Genomic DNA, 19,807 nt, shown 5'->3' with positions numbered 1-19,807 from the left:
TTTTGCTTCTCCTGTATTAAGTATACAATGGAAAATTATCTCAGATGCCTGAAATCTGAAATGATGCTTGCTATACAGTTTCTTGATTTAAGGTATAGTCCTATAGAAAGATGAAAGTTTATCAGGGGAATACCTCTTGGCAGTATAAGCCAATTGATTGTTGTCAACATACAAATTGAAATGGAAGATCAATGTCAGTATGTTTCCACGACTAAGGTTCAAACAAATCTTTAGGAGGTGGGTCAATTTTTCACGAGATAGACTGTCGACATATACATACGGTGGTATTGTAATTCTAATAAAATTTGACTGCATTACTGACAAATCCAGCGTTTTCCAGAGAAGTTGGTCAGAACAAGCCAATTGCCATGACCGACAAACTTGAGGAATTATAGAGATCAACTGGAAAAGGTCAACGGACTGGAATATCTTCAACAATATATCGATATCAAGGTCCTCCCATCTCCTTACAGGAGAATCTCCTCCTTCCGTCACAACAACTTCAATCTTTTCTTGTTTTTGAAACGGCATCATAAAAGCTTCAATCTCCTAAACTCCTGTAGAAACAAGAAAGTTATTACTTCTCTAGATCCAGGAAGAATATTTGAATTCCTGACATCAAATTGATGTTGCTTATTGTCATTTTGTGTTCTTGTGAATATACTCAGACCATGAAGAATAACAAGTTAAACCCTACAATACAAAGAAACATAGACGAGTGTACAAATACGTCAGAGGAGCACTTTGATGCCCAAAAGTGAAGAAACTAGGAAAACATAACCTGGAACTTAAGTTGGTTGTAAATAACGACAGAGGACTAAGTTCTTGCTGGCATAACTGGCGGACGTATCACATTTTGGATAAAAATAATCATTACTGAAAGCAAAATCATAGAAAATATTGGAACTCACCTTACGTTCCTCATAAACCTAGTGTCGTTATTCTTCGCTAACATGGAGGCAGGTCACTTCTACTAAAGCCATCTCTAACTTAACTTGGCCAATGAACTCAACGATTTCTAATTAAAGGTAAGATCAGTAATATCCTACATTATACTGTATATCCCTCCAACCCAATTTCCATACATTTTTCAATTGCCTTCCAAATAAAGTAAGGAAATTTAATTCTGAGATTTTGTTACGCTTTTCTCTTGACTTTCTTTTCATTAATTTGTAAGCTCAATTGTACTTCTCTTCTGCATCTTCTTGATACATTTAATGAAGCTTTTTACCTCAACAGAAAAAATATAATCTTAGTTTCCTCTTTTTCTTTCACTTACATTTTATAACACAGTTTCAAGCATAGTTCTAGCCAGTGTACCGGAAGCCCTTTCTACTTTTCTTAAAACATAAAAAACAAAAGCGGGCCTTGAAGCAAATGTATCTGTACCATAAGAATTGTATATAAACCTAAAAATATATGAATCTGTGCAGCAAACTACATTTGAAAATTAGCCAATGAGAACTCATAGACCAAGTGCAAAGCCCCGTGAATTTCTACAATTCATTTGCGCTAGAATCGACCTAAAGAATGCAATTTAATTGAATCCAAGCAACATGAGGTGACTTGAGTGGAGAAAAGTTATTGGGATGCTTGGGGTTATTTATTTCATAAACCATTGAGAGTTGGATTGAAGGGAATACTTAGGATTTTAGTTTTTATGTAATGAGATGAGTGTTTGAAATCTTGGAATGAATCAAATTATCCAAATGATTGGAGCAATCATTAGGTCAATGATATGTTATTAATCTTTATGCAAACAAGGGGCCTTGAAATAAGGAGGACGTTGGCTAAACTAATGAGGAACAATTAGATAAGAAACTGAATGGAAAGGGAGGAGCGACATTCAGTAATTGACGCTTGTTTAGAACGTATATGCTGGGCAGTGAAGTTCTCCAAACACGCCAAAGCTAGTGTCCCATATTGTTGAAGCATTTTAAAGGCAATTACGGTGAGCGAGAGTTTATTATTTTGGTTTTTGATTGTTGAAGGTCTAGAGAGAAAAGAGAACTCACCACCATAAATGCTACATCAAGGTGAGAATTAATGCATTTCTTTGGTATATTTGGCTCATTTATTGCATTCCCTTTTTCTCAACATCATGGGAACTTTGGATTTTCGAAGAGCACAAGTCTAGAGAATTATAGGTTTTTTATTTGGGTAAACTTTGTCTCCATTGATCATTGATGTGCAAAAAGTTATATTTTGAGTTAGGCATACCAAACTTTGTACAAGATCATTGAGAAGAGACCAATACGGTTAGTCCTAACCAAAATACAAATACAAGGTGTTCAATGGGGAGAAAACTATAGGATTTGACAAAAAGGTTATCCCTTCACTCCAATCTTATATATCATACTCCATGGACATAGTAGAGAATTTTTATAAAACAAGATTTATATTTAATATTGCTTCATTGAACCTTAGAAAACTAATCTTGAAAGTGGATGTTTGTTGGTAAAGATGATGAAGAGTGATGGGCCTTTGCTTAAACAATATCGCGTGGGATTTCTAATGGAGCAATTAGATTACATAACATGTTTAATGGGTGGATTGGAGTTAAAACTCAAGGTTTGACTTTCGAATGCATAGATTTTTGCTAAGACTTGTGAAGTTGAATTTAAGTGTTAGTCACTTGGTTGACTTAGTTGGGCATTTTCGTAACGTGTTTATGTAAGCTCGTATATGTGAATTGTGAATTGTGGGTGTCAATCATCATTGGATCCTTTGGGTTAGATTTGGAAAGTGATCCTTTAAGGCTTTTCCTCCATACGCATAAAGAAATAGGGTTTTGAGATGCATCCTAAATGTGAATCCTAGCTTGTTTGGATTGCACCATTTCTTGCATAATAAATTCCCAAGTGCGATTGATATAATGATATCATTATTCTTGAAATGACGGGACAAAGTTTTGCTTCCAAATTGCAATGGGGAAATGGAGTTAAAGATCTGGCAATTCACAACAAATCCTTACTCATGAAATGGCAATGGGGAAGGATGTAAGCATTGCTAAACATGGTAGGAAGGACAACTGGAGCTCTAACACTGTAGTTCTGCTTTATGGAGTTGGGCCTTGGAAACATATCAGTATGCTAGGTCTGAATTCTCTCATGGAATTCATGTCAAACCTGGGGCTGGTGTGTATATCAAGTTCTGGAAGGATTGATGGCTCAACAAAACAACTCTCGTGGAGGAATATCCTAATATCTTTAACATTGCTATGAATAAGGACTCCTCAATTGCTCAAAATAAGACAAACAACACTTGGGATGTGCATATCAGAAGGTTGCAGGACCAGAAACTTGGGAGTTTAATGGAAAAGTTAGCAAAGGTGGAAGCTCACAGTATTGATGAAAGTGAACCGGATAGGCTAAGATGGGGAAGCAAAGGTACATTTCACAGTGAAAGAATGCTATAGACAACTATGCTCACAAAGTCAAGTACCTGCTAGATGGCCATGAAAGTTAGTATGGAAGACCAATCTATCTATGAAGATTAAGTGCTTCAGCTGGATCAAACTAAACAATGCTTGCCTTACTCTAGACAACCTGAATAGGAAAGAATTGCAGTTGGTCAACAGATGCTATTTTTGCAAGACAACTCAGGAGACAGTCAACCACCTGTTTCTTCACTGCCCATGAGCATATGATCAATGGAACATGTTCCTATGTTTTTTTTAATGTAAGTTGGTGATGCCACAAAGATTAAGAGATGCCAAGATGTCTTGGAGTCTATGCACAATAGATAACGCTAGACAAAAATATTTGTGGTAATAAGAGCTCTAGATAAACACCAATACACCCAAAAATGTTGTGAATATCAGAAATACCAGAAAAAAATACTGGTAAAGATTATGAAACTTACCAATTCAAGAATAAATAGATTGGTGTCTGCTTGAGCAAGGAGGGGGAGAAGCGTGAAAACATGGCAGAGAAGAGAAGCAAGAGGCATGGAAGGTTTTGTGAAATAAAGAGTGTTATTTTAAAAGAGTCTGAATAATATTAAGACTCTGTTACAGATATTATTCATTCAGACCTAATAAGATCCATTAAGCGGTTTTAAACGAAACAAAAACAAATGCACTTAATGGGTTGAATCTTAATCAAGATTCACATCTTACAAACAAATGCACTTAATTGTCTGGATCTGAACAATTCAGATTAAGACCTCCATTAAGTGCAAACGAATGAGGCATGAGTGATGTTTGCCTCTAAAGTGCTAGTTGCCGACTGATTTCCATAGAGAGGGAACTAACATTAGAGTTTTAGCAGCTGATATGAAGCCTACATCAATCTTTTCTCTCATATAAACTACTAATCATCTATCTATGGAGCTTATATGTTAGATGCCTCAAAATCCAAATTTCTTTTTGAGAAAAGAAAAGACGGAATAACCAAAGCACCATTTGCATTTAACCTATGCAGGTCAGAAAATGAAGTTTACAATTTTTTTGGATAACGATGAGAAGCCTGTAAAAACATCAAAAGAAGCTACATTCTTGATAGCAGGATTCAAATTGAATCATTATTTAAATAAAATGAAAATTCAGTAAATCAAAACCAACCTTGACAAAACAAGAAAGCACACATTTTATCATACCACACTAATTTACTAATAATTGAAATGCAGGAAAGTAAGATATACAAATTGAGAGAACCTTGAATTCAGATCTGTATGGGCAAAAATCAAATCGCCAGAAAAAGGAGAAAAGAATTCCACAAGGTGTACACCGAATTCCTTTTAACACCCACAACAACTTTTGGAATCAAGATCCGACATGAGTAAAGAATTAATCAGAAAAACAACCTTAAAGAATGTAAGAAGAAGATAAGACAGAGAGAGATTTAGGACATGCCTTTAGATTGTTTATTCCCTTCAGTGTGCGCAAGAAATATTGGGTGAAAATTGAGGGATGTTAGTGTGCTTTGATGAGGAGTGAGAGTCGTGTACGAAATCTTGGTCAAATGGAAATGGAATGTCATCCACCTTTAAATTGATTCTGGTCAACAATCTTTAACATTTTTTCCTTTTTTGCTATCCTACCTGTTTTATTGATAAATGATAAAAAAAAATCTAAGTGAGATATTCTTTTGAGTTAATACCTCTAAACTCCCTAAACTATTCACATTTTCCAGTTTAACACGTATTGTGGACAGTTGTTGTTAACCCCTGAACTATAGACCACGTGATATGGAGAGTGACAGTCAAAAAGAGCATTTATGTGGACCTAGTACACTGTGTGAGATCCGTCATTTTCTCAGATTCACCTCATTTAGTGCATTCCTATTACTTGAACGGCAGCTTATGCAAATTGATTACTTAATTTTCTTTCTATAAATATCAAAGTTAAAATTGGCAAGCAAATTTTATGCAATATAGAATTATATTTAATATTTCTCTGTTTTCAGAGAGGATTTTAGTAACGATCTACACCCTCTTCTTTGAAAGACTTAAGAGACGTAGATTCTCTAAATTACTTGACTTTCATATTCCTTCAACTAATCACTCTCGTAAAATTTTCAGAATATACAATCTGTAATCCTTTAAGTGTCTAATCAGTAAAGTGACCAACTAAACATTTGATAATGTTTTAGTCGCTAGGCTCGCAAGTCTATGAATTCAAAGAACATGAGACTCTTACTGTTATTTATTATACACACTAAAGTAACATTGAAAGATTTTTTTTTTTTTTGATTTGCACCGGGTGTCCGAGTCTCTTTGAGCCCCGACTAATCCCGGGGGTGCACAGGCCCTCGGCAAGGAGTTTCCCGCAAGTGCACCACGGTTAATTCAGGTTTTACCCAGTCCGATGGCCCTCAGAAATTGTTTGCACCCACTGGGTTTCGAACTTGAGACCTTGAAAGGGAGCAAACCCCAAGGCTCAAGTCAATTGCCAGCAGGCCAACCCCTGAGGGTTAAAGTAACATTGAAAGATTATGTAGTACTTGTTATTTAAAACAAAAAATCTATAGATTTTTTATTTTTGAAGATGATATTTTACCTTTGCATGTTCAAGCAATTTACCTTGTCTTCAGTTCCCATTAAAATGATAAAAATGGAAATCAATCAGCTACATCTTTAAAATGAGATTAGAGGAAGTTGTGATAAAAATAATTCTAGTGAACATGCATTCATAATCAGGAAGAGATTTAGCCGTTTGAAATATGTCAATTGCATTATTTTGAAATCTTCAAATCATCTAATTTGATTTTACGTCAAGATTTAAGTGAAACAAATGAAATTTACACAAATCTAATGACGTGTCTGCAAGTGTTTGTAACATTTGCATTTATGAAAGGAAAAGAGAAAAAGAACAAGAAATCTCTCGAATGGTATCCAAGAGTTCTTATGAGCATTTAAATTTGATAATGAAAATATATAATTCTTATGTGAGAAATAGGATTTCTTCTTCTTTTCTAAAAAAAACAAGATAAATGAGTTATATGAGAGTTCTTAAAGTCATACTCTAAACGAAAAGGGCTTAAAAATGTCCTAAAGTATTGTAAAGGAGAAAAAGCTCACAACAATCCACTATTATTTGGACTCAAAATGATTCTATTTCTTTCACATGGTGCACTTTCAGGCATAACCCTTACTATGGTGAATTTTTTAACAGAGACTAAACTCCATATGTTTCTCACGTGTTTCTGATCCTAATATCTAACCTCCATTCTTCTCTTCCCTCTTAACTCAGACCATCTGTAGGCAAACATATACATATAGAACTAAAGATATATGGTAGTCTTGTTTGTAACTTCTTCTTTGTTTGCTTCCACATGACCTGCTTGTGATGGATTTTCAACCGAATCAAACTTAGTGAACTTCTCGAAAGTCTACCTGTGTATGAAGGAATATTTGTTTAAATTGCCTAGAGCTTTTTTGACCGTATTATTTTTCGACGGTCCTTTGACCTTTAGATGGTTAACAGGGTCTTCCTAGCCTTCCATAACAACTATTAAATTCTCACCTATAATCACTTCAAGTTAATTACTTAGTATGTAAATATGTTTCTGGTTGAATGATTGGAAGTTCATTATACCAGCAAGGCTTGCTAGCTGTTGTTAAATGGGTTGATGTTCAATCGACTAGGTAACAATATTAGTACAAGTCAAAATCTGTAAATTGAGTTGGCTGTGATAAATTCTCCACACATGGTATAGTATGACTAATTTAGCAGAAAACTAAATATTTGCATAAAACTTAGAACTTTCCACAACAAAAATCTAAAAATTCAAATTCAAAGCTTCACATATAAAGTAAATCAAATGAAAAAATGAAGATTCTGGCGAAAGGAAACCTACCCAGAAGACATAGTATCTTATAACACTATGAAAATTACCTGCTCTGAGAAATATGATAGATCTGAACCTTAATTGCCATCTTCTTTGAATCAAACCCATCAATTCCTCTTCAGATTTCTCTCCAAGCTGAATTGTGGGTGGCATCTCTTCCTCGAAATCTGTGGTGGCGACCATGATCAGGTGAACCAGAAATCTCCGAGACAACATAGTAGAAAGTAAAATATGTTGTCAGAGAGAGGTGTGATTGAATCTTTCAGTATTTTCCATAGATCTACAGCCATACTTGTACTTGGAGAAGATGAAGAGGAGGAGACTACAATAGCTTCCTCCCACCACTGAATGAAATTGAAAATTAACAACACAAAAAATTTATCACTTTTTTTTTTTTTTAATGATTATTACTATTGGATTGTGTGTATTGAAAATTAATCAACACAACAATTTTAACACCCATTTTTTTCATGTATAAATAAGAGAAATAAGAAAATGTGAATGGTAAAAGAGAAAAAAGAAAGTAAGAAAAAAATGTAAAATTACTTTTTTGGCTATATTATAATTTAATTTTTATATCTAAAGAAATAATTGGAGCATCTATATTACAAGAAAATAAGTAAAAAAATAAATTTGATCCGTCAAAATAATAAATTCAAATTAGCCGTTAAAGAGTTAAAAAAAAACTCTAATAATTTGAACAAATATTACAACAATACATTTGTTGATTAATAATATATTTTTTTCTTTTTCTTAGTAATTTAATAATTACTCATTTAATATATTTTTGGTAAATTTAATTTAATATTTAACTAAGCCTAAATTTCAACCGAATCCGAAAATCTTTTCTTTACTTGAAAGAGTATTACTTTTTTTTTTCTTTCTAAAAATAATCCTTCCTATCATTCTTTTACAAAAATAATTCATTTCAATCCTCAATTCTATCCTCCCGACGACTCTTTTGTTTTTCCTTAATATAACTAGCTATATTAATATAGCTCCTAATACACATGAAGGAGAGGTATCACTATTTTCGTTGAGGTTGTCACTCGAGGCTCTAGTTGGTGTTCAAGGCTTATTGATGATTTCAATTCTCAAAAATTATATTTTCACCTAATTGCAACAAATATTTTTCTCTAAAAAATCAGCAATAAATATCCTTTCTTTACCACTGAAATGCTAATTTAATCTTATCTATATATGAATTTGTTGATTGTGTGCTGAACAAATTTAGCATGAATAGTTTGTGAATTTGTGTATTAACATTTTCTTCTTTTTGTGTTATATACGTTCGTTAGTTTTGATATCTATATTGGCTCTCAATTGCTTTGTTTATGCATTTTGAAGGCATGAAGTTTAATTTTGTTCATTTCGTAATAACGTTTTAATGTTCCATGCTAATTATGAGATTTATGCAAATTTTAAAGTCGAACGAGATTTGTTAGGTTATTCTTTTCACTAGTTTCTTCAATGATTTTAATAGTTTAGATATGATACTCACAATACGACGATGGAAAAACTAACATGTTTGGACAAACTTTTAAAAATTGACTTACACTGCAATAAAGTTTTTTGGTAAATATCTAACGTTCTGCTGAAGATTCAAAGGAACAAGAATTTAGGGAATACAATATAGATGCTAATACATTTTGTTGGCTACAAATTATTTTTCTCATTGCTGTTCATATCTATAGAAATAATTTCAAGATTTGGCACAGTATGAAAGATATAGGTACTGCTAAATTGCTTCTCTATTTTAAGCTTTAGACTAATTTCTTTCTTTCTTTCTTTCTTCGTTTATGAGTATGTAAAATGAGTATGGTTCAATATTTACAAGCAAACGAATATTACTAAAGTGCAACAAATAGTTCAGTTTGTAATATAATGACACAAAAGAGGTCAAGTGACTCCATCATACATAAGCAAATAACCTTAACTACTTAATTTTGAGAAGATCAAACTTTCTGTATAAACGAATCTTTGCTGAACGATATCATATTCATGCCATAATCCAAACAGTGCTTTGAATGTCCTAAAGACATAATAACAACCATGTGAATCACGTCTGCAACTCAGTAGCACTTCATCCGAAAACATATATTTTGATATGGCTGATTTAAGATCGATATCTTTATAGTAAACAATTCAATTCCAAGATTCGTTGACATAGTCTTTCATTACCTAAAACTCAAAAATGTCCTTCTTATCAGACATATAATGAGAATAAGCACAAAGCATTCCTCCCAATTTTGAAACACTCCGTACGAAAAAGTTAGAGACAATTGAGTACATTGACTCTAGCAATGATATCTCTCTGTACACCTTGTCTGAAAATACTAAATGACATCACAAAATATTTCGTTAATGAATGAAATAATTCAATGAAATGCCCCATGGACAAATACTAAAGAGTCAATAGATGTGAGCATAGGCTGAACATCAATAGGATGTTTATCCGTTAATCTCAAGGAACCACTTTTCAATGCGAGAATTTCACTGCATGATTTGTCATCAATCTTAAGGATCTTATAGTCATCACTAGTTGATTCATATCCCAATCCCCTAGTATAATAGTCCCTTGGGAAAATTTTTGGATGGGGGAGGACTATTGATTCCCTTGTGTATGGATTCTATAGTAAAGGTAGAAAGTGTACTTTGAAGTTATAAAACCTGATAAATGCCAAGCCATGGTAACAATAATATAATGTGCAATGTCATGATTTACTGTTAGAAGGACAATCAAGTTTGTATACTTGCTCAATCTGTTGAACTGAAAATTAAAGAAGAACAATACAAAGAAAATTCCTCATATTTAGGGTACCATTGGTTAACAAGGATCTTTTGGGAATTTTTGTCATTCCTCGCATGATTGAGATGCTTCAACGAAAAGTACGGCTTATAAATCATTGTCATCCACATTTGAATCGTAGAAGTGACTGCATAGGTAACTTGCTGAGGATGTCCGGAGTCACATCAACATACATCTTCTTTTGTTTTCTTTAATTTGAATGTTTTGTAACTCTTTTCCCCTAAAATTAAAAATTAAAGACTCAACCTAAACAACTCGTCAACTTAAATTGAAAATAGCCGGCAATTGTATAATATATATAATCCTTCAAAAGATATTCGGCAAAATAATCGAGATAGTAGTGTACCATTGAAAAGAAGTTGCTTCAACTTTTCTCTATTGCTTATGATTTCCTAGCTAAGGTTAGCTATTGCGAATGATCTAATTAAGGCCGCTCATTGAAAAAAGTGGTATGGTCGTTAATTATCTTTATAATATTAACTCCTAAAATATATGGCAAGAAAAAGAGTTCCAAGATATATAGGAAGAAAAAGAGTCCAGTGTTCTTTTTTTTTCAAAAATATACTTTTGATGAGAAATAATGTGTTGGGTTGATTAATTTAAAAAGCCCTTTAATTAACAATTAGTGTATGACCAAACTTTTTTTTTAAAAAAATCACTCACATACTCTCGAAAGTGTTTTCAAAAAGAGCTCTTTTGAAGAAGATCTACTTATTCCGACTTCGAAAGAAACAAATTCTAATACTTTTCAAAAACATTTATTTTCAGAAGTGTTTCAAAGTGCATCTTCTCAAAAAAGGTGTTTTTGAGAAGAAGAAAAAAACTTTTTTCAACTGTTGAAGAACAACTTTGCTACTCCCCAAAAATACTTATTTTCTATAAAGCTTTAGCAGCACCTCACCCTTTTTTTTTTGTTGAGAAATAAGCACTTTTCGTCCCCCAATAGCTTGTCAAACATGCTATAAAATTACATTTGCCAATACATACGTAAATAGATAATGAATCTACAGTGTACTACGGAAACGGAGAAACAACAAGCATTAAAGAACATAGAAACATGAAGAACATGAAACCCGCCCAGTCATAGAGAATAGACTTACAACACAGAAGTAGCATTAAAAGGTTTTATTGTGTTTCATACACACAAGTTTACACATTATACTACACCTTCAACTAATGAAGCAAAACATTCTTAAAGTTTTCAAATTGCAAGAGACTTCACCTCATCCACTTTCCAGAGATCTGCATACTTATATATACCACCTCATGAGCCCTTCATCATTTTGAGTGCGCTGACACATGATGCAGGAGTCACACATGCAGATTAGGAATTTGTCTAACCTACACGCTTTTTCCAGAATGGATTCATCAAGCTCGGTCAGAATTTTTCATCCGTGCAGGTGGAGGAAGGTCTTCAGTAATTATGCAATGCGATATGTTGAGCACTTTCAACATTTTTAACCCCTCCAAGAGAATAACCAAAGCATGTTTAGATAACTCTGTACACCTCACACTCAACACTTACAAGTTTGGAAGAAATGAGACCAGTGCAGATGCAAACAGTATATCGCAGGGAGCCATAATCTTTAGCTCAAATTTTTTTTTGCAACTCCTTCCAATTTTCTCGATGACATATGCACGTTCTTCTAAACTAGGCATCGTCAGTGATTCAAGATCTTTTCGTTCATGAAAAGCACTGCATATTGTTTGCTTTTCTAGTTTTTCCCAAGCAGGCATAGCAAGGCGTTTAAACCGTGGACACCTGAAAAAGAGGAGATTTAATTAGCTGTCCAATTCATTTTCACAGTAATTTTTCCTTCTCCTGTATTAAATATACAATGGAAAATTATATCAGAAGCCTGAACTCTCAAACAATGCTTGCTATACAGTGTCTTGATTGAAGGTATAGTACTACAGAAAGATTAAAGTTTATCAGGGGAATACCTCTTGGCAGTATAAGTCAATTGATTGTCGTCAACATACAAATTATAATGGAAGATCAACGTCAGTATGTTTCCACGACTAAGGTTCAAGCAAATCTTTAGGATGCGGGTCAATTTTTCACGAGATAGAGTGTCGACATATACATACGGCAGTGCTCTAATTCTGATGAAATTTGACTGCATTACTGACAAGTCTAGTGTTTTCCAGAGAAGTTGGTCAGAACAAGCCAATTACCATGCATGACAAATTTGAGGAATTACAGAGATCAACTGGAAAAGGTCAAAGGACTGGAATATATTCACCAGCATATCAATATTAAGGTCCTCCCATCTCCTTATAGGAGAATTTCCTTCTTCCATCACAACAACTTCAATTTTTTCTTGTTTTTGAAATGACATCATAAAAGCTTCAATCTCCTAAGTTCCTGTAGAACCAAGAAAGGTTATTACTTCTCCAGATCCAAGAAGAATATTTAAACTCCTGACATCAAATTGATGTTTCTTATTGTCATTTGTGTTCTTGTGAATTTACTCAGACTATGAAGAATAAAAAGTTAAGCCCGGCAATATAAAGAAACATAGAAGAGAGTACAAATACGTCCGAGGAGTACTGTGATGCCCAAAAGTGAAGAAACTAGGATAATATAACCTGGAACTTAGGTTGGTTGTAGATAACGACAGAGAACTAAGTTCTTGCTGGCATAGCTGACGGAAGTATCACATTTTGAATAAAAATAATTATTACTAAGAGCAAAATCATGCAATATCAATGAAAATATTGGAACTTGCCTTACGTTCCTCATAAACCTAGTGTCGTTATTCTTCGCTAACATGGAGGACGGTCACTTCTACTAAAACTGTCTCTAACTTAACTTGGCCAGTGATCTCAACGATTTCTCATCAAAGGTAAATCAGTAATATCCTACTTTATATGGTATATCCCTCCAACCAAATTTCCATATATTTTTTCAATTGCCTTCCAAATAAAGTAAGGAAATTTAATTCTGAGATTTCGTTACGCTGTTCTCTTAACTTTCTTTTCATTAATTTCTACGCTCAAATGTACTTCTCTTCTGCATCTTCTTGATACATTTAATGAAGTTTTTTACCTCAACAGAAAAAATATAATCTTACCTTCCTCTTTTTCTTTCACTTACATTTTATAACACAATTTCAAGCATAGTTCTAGCCAGTGTATCGGAAGCCCTTTCTGATTTTCTTATAACATAAAAAACAAATGAGGGCCTTAAAGCAAATATATCTTTACTATAAGAATTGCATATAAACCTAAAATTATATGAATCTGTGCAGCAAACTACATTTTTGAATTAGCCAATGGGAACTCATAGACCAAATGTGAAGCCCCATGAATTTCTATAATTCATTCGGGCTAGATTCAAGCTAAAGAATCCAATTTAATTGAACCCAAGCAATATGAGGTGACTTGAGTGGAGAGAAGTTATTGAGATGCTTGGGGATAATTATTATTTCATAAACCATTGAAAGTTGTACTAAAGGGAATACCTAGGATTTTAATTTTTATGTAATGGGAGTTAAATGGAAATGTTAGCAAAGGTGGAAGCTCATAGTATTGATGAAAGTAAACCAGATAGGTTAAGATGGGGAAGCAAAGGCTCATTTCACAGTGAAAGAATGTTATAGACAGCCATGCTCACAAAGTCAAGCACCTGCTAGATGGCCATGGAAGTTAGTATGGAAAACCAATCTACCTATGAAGATTAAGCGCTTCAGCTGGATCAAACTAAACAATGCTTGCCTTACTCTAGACAACCTGAATAGGTAAGGATTGCAGTAGGTCAACAGATGCTATTTTGCAAGAAAACTCGGAAGACAGTTAACCATATGTTTCTTCACTGCCCATGGGCATATGAATAATGGAACATGTTCCTATGTTTTTTTAAATGTAAATTGGTGATGCCACAAAGATTAAGGCATGCCAAGATGTTTTGGAGTCTACGCACAGTAGATAACGCTAGACAAAAATATTTGTGGTAATAAGAGTTCTTGATAAACATCAATACACCTAAAAATGTTTCGAGTATCAGAAATACCAGAAAAAAATTATTGGTAAAGATTATGAAAACTTACCAATTCAAGAGTAGAAAGATTGGTATCTGCTTGAGCAAGGAGGGGGAGAAGCGTGAAAACATGGCGGAGAAGAAAAGCAAGAGGCATGGAAGGTTTTGTGAAATAAAGAGTGTTATTTTAAAAGAGCCTGAATAATATTAAGACTTTGCTACAAGTCTGATTCATTCAGACCTAATAATATCCATTAAGTAGTTTTAAACGAAACAAAAACTAATGCACTTAATGAGTTGAATCTGAATGATTAAGATTCAGATCATACAAACAAATGCACTTAATTGTCTGAAGCTGAACAATTCAAATTAAGACCTCCATTAAGTGCAAACAAATGAGGCATGAGTGTATTTGCCTCTAAAGTGCTAGTTGCCAATTGATTTCCATAAAAAGGGAACAAACATTAGAGTTTTAGCAGCTGATATGAAGCCTACATCAATCTTTTCTCTCATATAAACTACTAATCCTCTATCTATGGAGCTTATATGCTAGATGCCTCAAAATCCAAATCTCTTTTTGAGAAAAGAAAAGACGGAATAACCTAAGCAACATTTGCTTTTAACCTATGCAGGTCAAAAAAATGATGTTACAGTTTTTTTGGATAACAATGAGAAGTCTGTAAAAACATCAAAAGAAGCTACATTCTTGATTGCAGGACTCAAATTGAATCGTTATTTAAACAAAATAAATATTCAGTAAATCAAAAACCAACCTTGACAAAGAGTTAAACGTTATAACAAGAAAACACACATTTTATCTTACCACAATAAATTACGAATAGTTGAAATGAAGGAAACGAAGATATACAAATTTAGAGAACCTTAAATTCAGATCTGTATGTGCAAAAATTAAATAGCCAGTTCCACAAAGTGTACACCGAATTCCTTTAACACCCACAACTTCTTTTGGAATCAAGATCCAACATAAGTAAGGAATTAATCAGAAAAACAACCTTAGAATGAAAGAAAAAGATAAGACAGAGAGAGATTTAGGAAATGCATTTATATTGTTTATTCACTTCAGTGTGCGCAAAAAATATTGGGCGAAAATTGTGGGATGTGAGTGAGCTTTGATGAGGAGTAAGAGTCGTATACAAAATCTTGGTCAAATGGAATGGAAATGTCATCCACCTGTAAATTGATTCTGGTCAACAATCTTTAACATTTTTTTCTTTTTTGCTATCCTACCTGTTTTTTTGATAAATGATAAAAAAAATAAAAAATTTAAGTGAGACTTTCTTTTGAGTTAATACCTCTAAACTCCCTAAACTATTCACATATTTCCAGTTTAACACTTAAATTATGGGGTATTGTGGACAGTTGTTGTTAACCCCTGAACTATAGACCACGTGATATGGAGAGTGACAGTCAAAAAGAGTATTTATGTGGACCGAGTACACTGTGTTAGGTCCGTCATTTTCTCAGATTCACCTCATTTAGTGCATTCCTATTACTTGAACGGCAGCTTATGCAAATTGATTACTTAATTTTCTTTCTATAAATATCAAAGTTAAAATTGGCTGGTAAATTCTATCCAATATAGAATTATATTTAATATTTCTCTGTTTTCAAAGAAGATCTTAGTAACGATCGACGGCTTCTTCTTTGAAGACTTAAGAGACGTATATTCTCTAAATTACTTGACTTTCATATTCCTTCCACTAATCACTCTCGTAAAATTCTCAGATTATACAATCTATAATCCTTTGAAGTGTCTAATCAATAAAGTGACCAACTAAACATTTAATAATGTTGACAAGTCTATGAATTCAAAGAACACGAGACTCTTACTGTTATTCATTATACACATTAAAGTAACATTGAAAGATTATGCAGTCCTTGCTATTTAAAAAAATTCTATAGATTTTTTATGTTTGAAGACGATCTTTTACCTTTGCATGTTCAAGCCATTTACCTTGTCTTTCAGTTCACAGTAAAATGAATTATGGGTGGCATCTCTTCCTCGAAATCTGTGGTAGTGACCATGATCAGCTGAACCAGAAATCTCCGAGACAACATAGTAGAAAGTAAAATAAGTTGTCAGAGAGAGGTGTGATTGAATCTTTCAGTATTTTCCTTAGACCTAGAGCCATACTTGTACTTGGAGAAGATGAAGAGGAGGAGACTACAATAGCTTCCTTCCACCACTGTATGAAATTGAAAATTAATCAACAGAAAATTTTTAATACATTGTTTTTTTCCTTTTTTTCAATGATTTGAGCAAATATTACAACAATACACTTGTTGATTAATAATAATATATATTTTCTTTTACTTAGTAATCTAATAGTTACTTTTTTTTTCACCCAATCTTATAATTACTCATGTAATATAGTTTTGGTAAATTTAATTTAAAATTCAAACAAGACCAAATTTCTACCAAATTCGAAAATCTTTTCTTTACTTGAACGAGTATTACTTTTTTTTTCTTTCTAAAAATAATCCTTCCTATCATTTCTTTACAAAAACTAATTCTTTTCAGTCTGGAACTCTATCTTTTCGACTTCTCTTTTGTTTTTCCTTCATATAGCTAGTTAGACCTAGTACACATGAAGGAGAGGCATCATTATTTTCGTTGAGGTTGTCATTTGAGGCTCTAGTTTGTGTTTATGGTTCATTAAGGATCTCAATTCTCAAAAATTGTATTTTCTCCTAATTGCAACAAATATTTATTTCTTTAAAAAATCAGCAATAAAGGTCCCTTTTTTACCACTAAAATGTTAATTTAATCTTATCTATATATGAATTTGTTGATTGTGTGAGCAAATTTAGCATGAATAGTTTGTGAATTTGTATATTAATATTTTCTTCTTTTGGTATTATATATGTTCATTAGTTTTGCCATCTATATTGGCTCTCAATTGCTTTGTTTGTGCATTTTGAAAGCATGTAGTTTTAACTTTGTTCATTTCGTAATTGAATTTTAATGTTTCATGTTTATTATGAGATATATGCAAGTATTATAGTAGGGAGAGATTTGTTTGATTATTCTTTTCATTAATTTCTTCAATGATTTTTGTAGTTTAGATATGAAACTCACAAAACGACGATAGAAAAGTTAACATGTTTGGACAAGCTTCTAAAAATCGACTTACATTGTAACTAAAGTATTTTGATAAATATTTTCTGCTTAAGATGTGAAGAAACATGAATTTAGGGAATACAATATAGATGCTAATATATTTTGTTGGCTACAAATTGTTTTTTCTCATTATTGTTCATATCTGTAGAAACAATTTCAGGATTTGACACAGTATGAAAGATATAGGTACTACTAAATTGCTTCTCCGTTTTAAGCTACTCCCTCTGTCCCTAATTATTTGTGCACTTTTGAATTGACACACTTATTAAGAAGCAATTATTGACATAGTGAGTTTATCATTTTACCCCTATTAATTATGAAGTGGATGAATTAAAAACTTAACTTTTTCAAGAAGTTCTACCTTTTTCAAAGTAATTAATTGAGGGTATAATAGGTAAGAATATTTTGTCCTTTCTTGATTTGTCAAAATGAACAAGTAATTAGGGACAACTAAAAAAGGAAAAGTGGTCAAGTAATTAGGGACAGAGGCATCATATACTAATTTCTTTCTTTCTTCTTTTACGAATACGTAAGATGAGTTTAGTTCGATATTTACGAGTAAAAGAATATTGTCAAAGTGCAACAAAGAGTTCAATTTATAATATGAAAACACAAAAGAGTCCAATGACTCCATCATACATAAGCAAATACCTTTAACTATTTAATTTTGGGAAGATCAAACTTGCTGTATAAACGAATCTTTGCTGAATGACATCAGATTCAGGCCATAATCCAAACGGTGCTTTGGATGTCCTAAAGACATAATAACAACCATGTGAATCACGTTTGTAACTCACTAGCACTTTTTCATCCGAAAACATATATTTTGGTATGATTGATTTAAGATGGATACCTTATATAATAAACAATTTAGTCTAAGATTAATTGACACAGTCTTTCATTACCCTAAACTTAAAAATGTCCTTCCTATCAAACATATAATGAGAATAAGCACAAAACCTTCCTCACAATTTTGAAACACCTCATCCGAACAAGTTGGAGACAATCGAGTACATTGACTCTGACAAAGGTATCTCTCTGTATACCTCGTCTGAAATACTAAATGACATCATAGAATATTTCGTTAATGAACCAATAAGGTTATGAAATACCCCATGGACAAATATCAAAGAGTTAGTAGATGTGAGCATAGGTTGAACGTCAATAGGATGTTTATTTGTTAATCTTCCGGAACCATTTTTCAACGCGAGAATTTCACTGCATGATTTGTCATCAATCTTAAGGATCTTATAGTCATAACTAGTTAAGTCATATCCCCATCCCCAAGTACAATAGTCCCTTCGAAATTTTTTTGAATGAAGGAGGACTATTGATTCTCTTGTGTACAATTTCCATAGTAAAGGTAGGAAGTGTACTTTAAAGTTATAAAACCTGATAAGCGTCAAGCCATGGTAACAACAATATAATGTGTGATGTCATGATTTACTATTAGAAGGACAATCAAGTTTGTATACTTGCTCAACATGCTGAACTGACGATAAAGAAGAACAATACAAGGAAAATTTCTCATATTTAGGGTATCATTGGTTAACAAGGACTTTTTGAGAATTTTGTCATTCCTCGCATAATTGAGATGCTTCATCGAAAAGTAAGGTTCAGAAATCAATATCCTCCATAACTTTTGAACACGTTTGAATCGTAGAAGTGACCACATAAGTAGCCTGCTCAGGATGTCTGTAGCCATATCAACATCCATCTTCTTTGTTTTCTTTAATTTGAATGTTTTGCAACCTGAAATTAAAAATTGAAGATTTAACCTAAACAACTCGTCAACTTAAACTAAAAATAGCCGGTAGTGGTGTATATATATATATATATCCATCAAAAGGTATTTGACAGAATAGTCGAGATAGTGTCGTACATTTAAAAGAAGCTTAAACTTTTCTCTATTGCTTTTGACTTCCTAGCTAGGATTTTGCTATTACAAATTATTTAATTAAGACCGTTATTGAAAAAAGTGATCTGATCGTTAATTATTTAATTATATTTATAATATTGACTCCTAAAATATATGGCAAGAAAAAGAGTTCTAAAATATATAGCAAGAAAAATAGTCCAGTGTTCTTTTATTTTTTAAAGGTTATTTTACATAAATAATATGATATAATATATTAATTACAAATTACGATACAATATGTTCTCTTACCAAAAATAGCATTAGTTTTGTTACCCAAAATAACAAAATATTTTTTCTCTTTATATTCTTTCTCTTCCATTAATTGTCCAATTTTTTTTCTCTTTTCTCTTCTTTATATTTTCTTTCTTGCATTAATACGTTTTCTTTCTCTCTTTCTCTTTCTTTTTTTCTTCCATCATTTTCTCTCTTTCATTCTTGTTTTTTCTTCAGTTATTTTTTCTCTATCCTTTTATTTTATTTCGTCATTTTTTCTCTTTGTCTTTTCTTTCATCATTTTCTTTCTCTTTCATTTTTGTCTTTTTTTTGTTATTTTGTCTCTCTCCTTTTTTAATTCCGGTATTTTTTTTTCTCATTCTCTCTTCTTCCATCGTTTTCTCTCTTTCATTTTTTTTCCACTCATTTTTTTCTCTCTATTTTCTTTTTT

General features: G+C 32.6%; 1 protein-coding gene and 1 pseudogene across 2 annotated transcripts in view; both read right to left on the bottom strand.

The window, feature by feature from the left end:
- LOC125813238 (F-box/LRR-repeat protein At3g48880-like) overlaps positions 1–19,807 on the bottom strand; it is a 132,007-nt gene that overhangs the window by 605 nt on the left and 111,595 nt on the right. For both annotated transcript variants that reach the window (XM_049492720.1, XM_049492721.1), the window contains exon 3: positions 134–557. In XM_049492720.1, the coding sequence (XP_049348677.1) occupies positions 134–534 (401 nt within the window). In that variant the 5' untranslated portion in view covers positions 535–557. The remainder of the gene's footprint in view (positions 1–133; positions 558–19,807) is intronic.
- Positions 1–19,807, bottom strand: part of LOC125813242 (F-box/LRR-repeat protein At3g48880-like) — a 57,355-nt pseudogene that overhangs the window by 719 nt on the left and 36,829 nt on the right.

This window comes from Solanum verrucosum, unplaced genomic scaffold, assembly GCF_900185275.1.
Source record: "Solanum verrucosum unplaced genomic scaffold, falcon-dt-bn FXZP01000189.1, whole genome shotgun sequence".
Taxonomy (NCBI): domain Eukaryota; kingdom Viridiplantae; phylum Streptophyta; class Magnoliopsida; order Solanales; family Solanaceae; genus Solanum; species Solanum verrucosum.
Note: the sequence above shows the minus strand (reverse complement) of the source record. Positions and strands in the feature narration are given on the sequence as shown.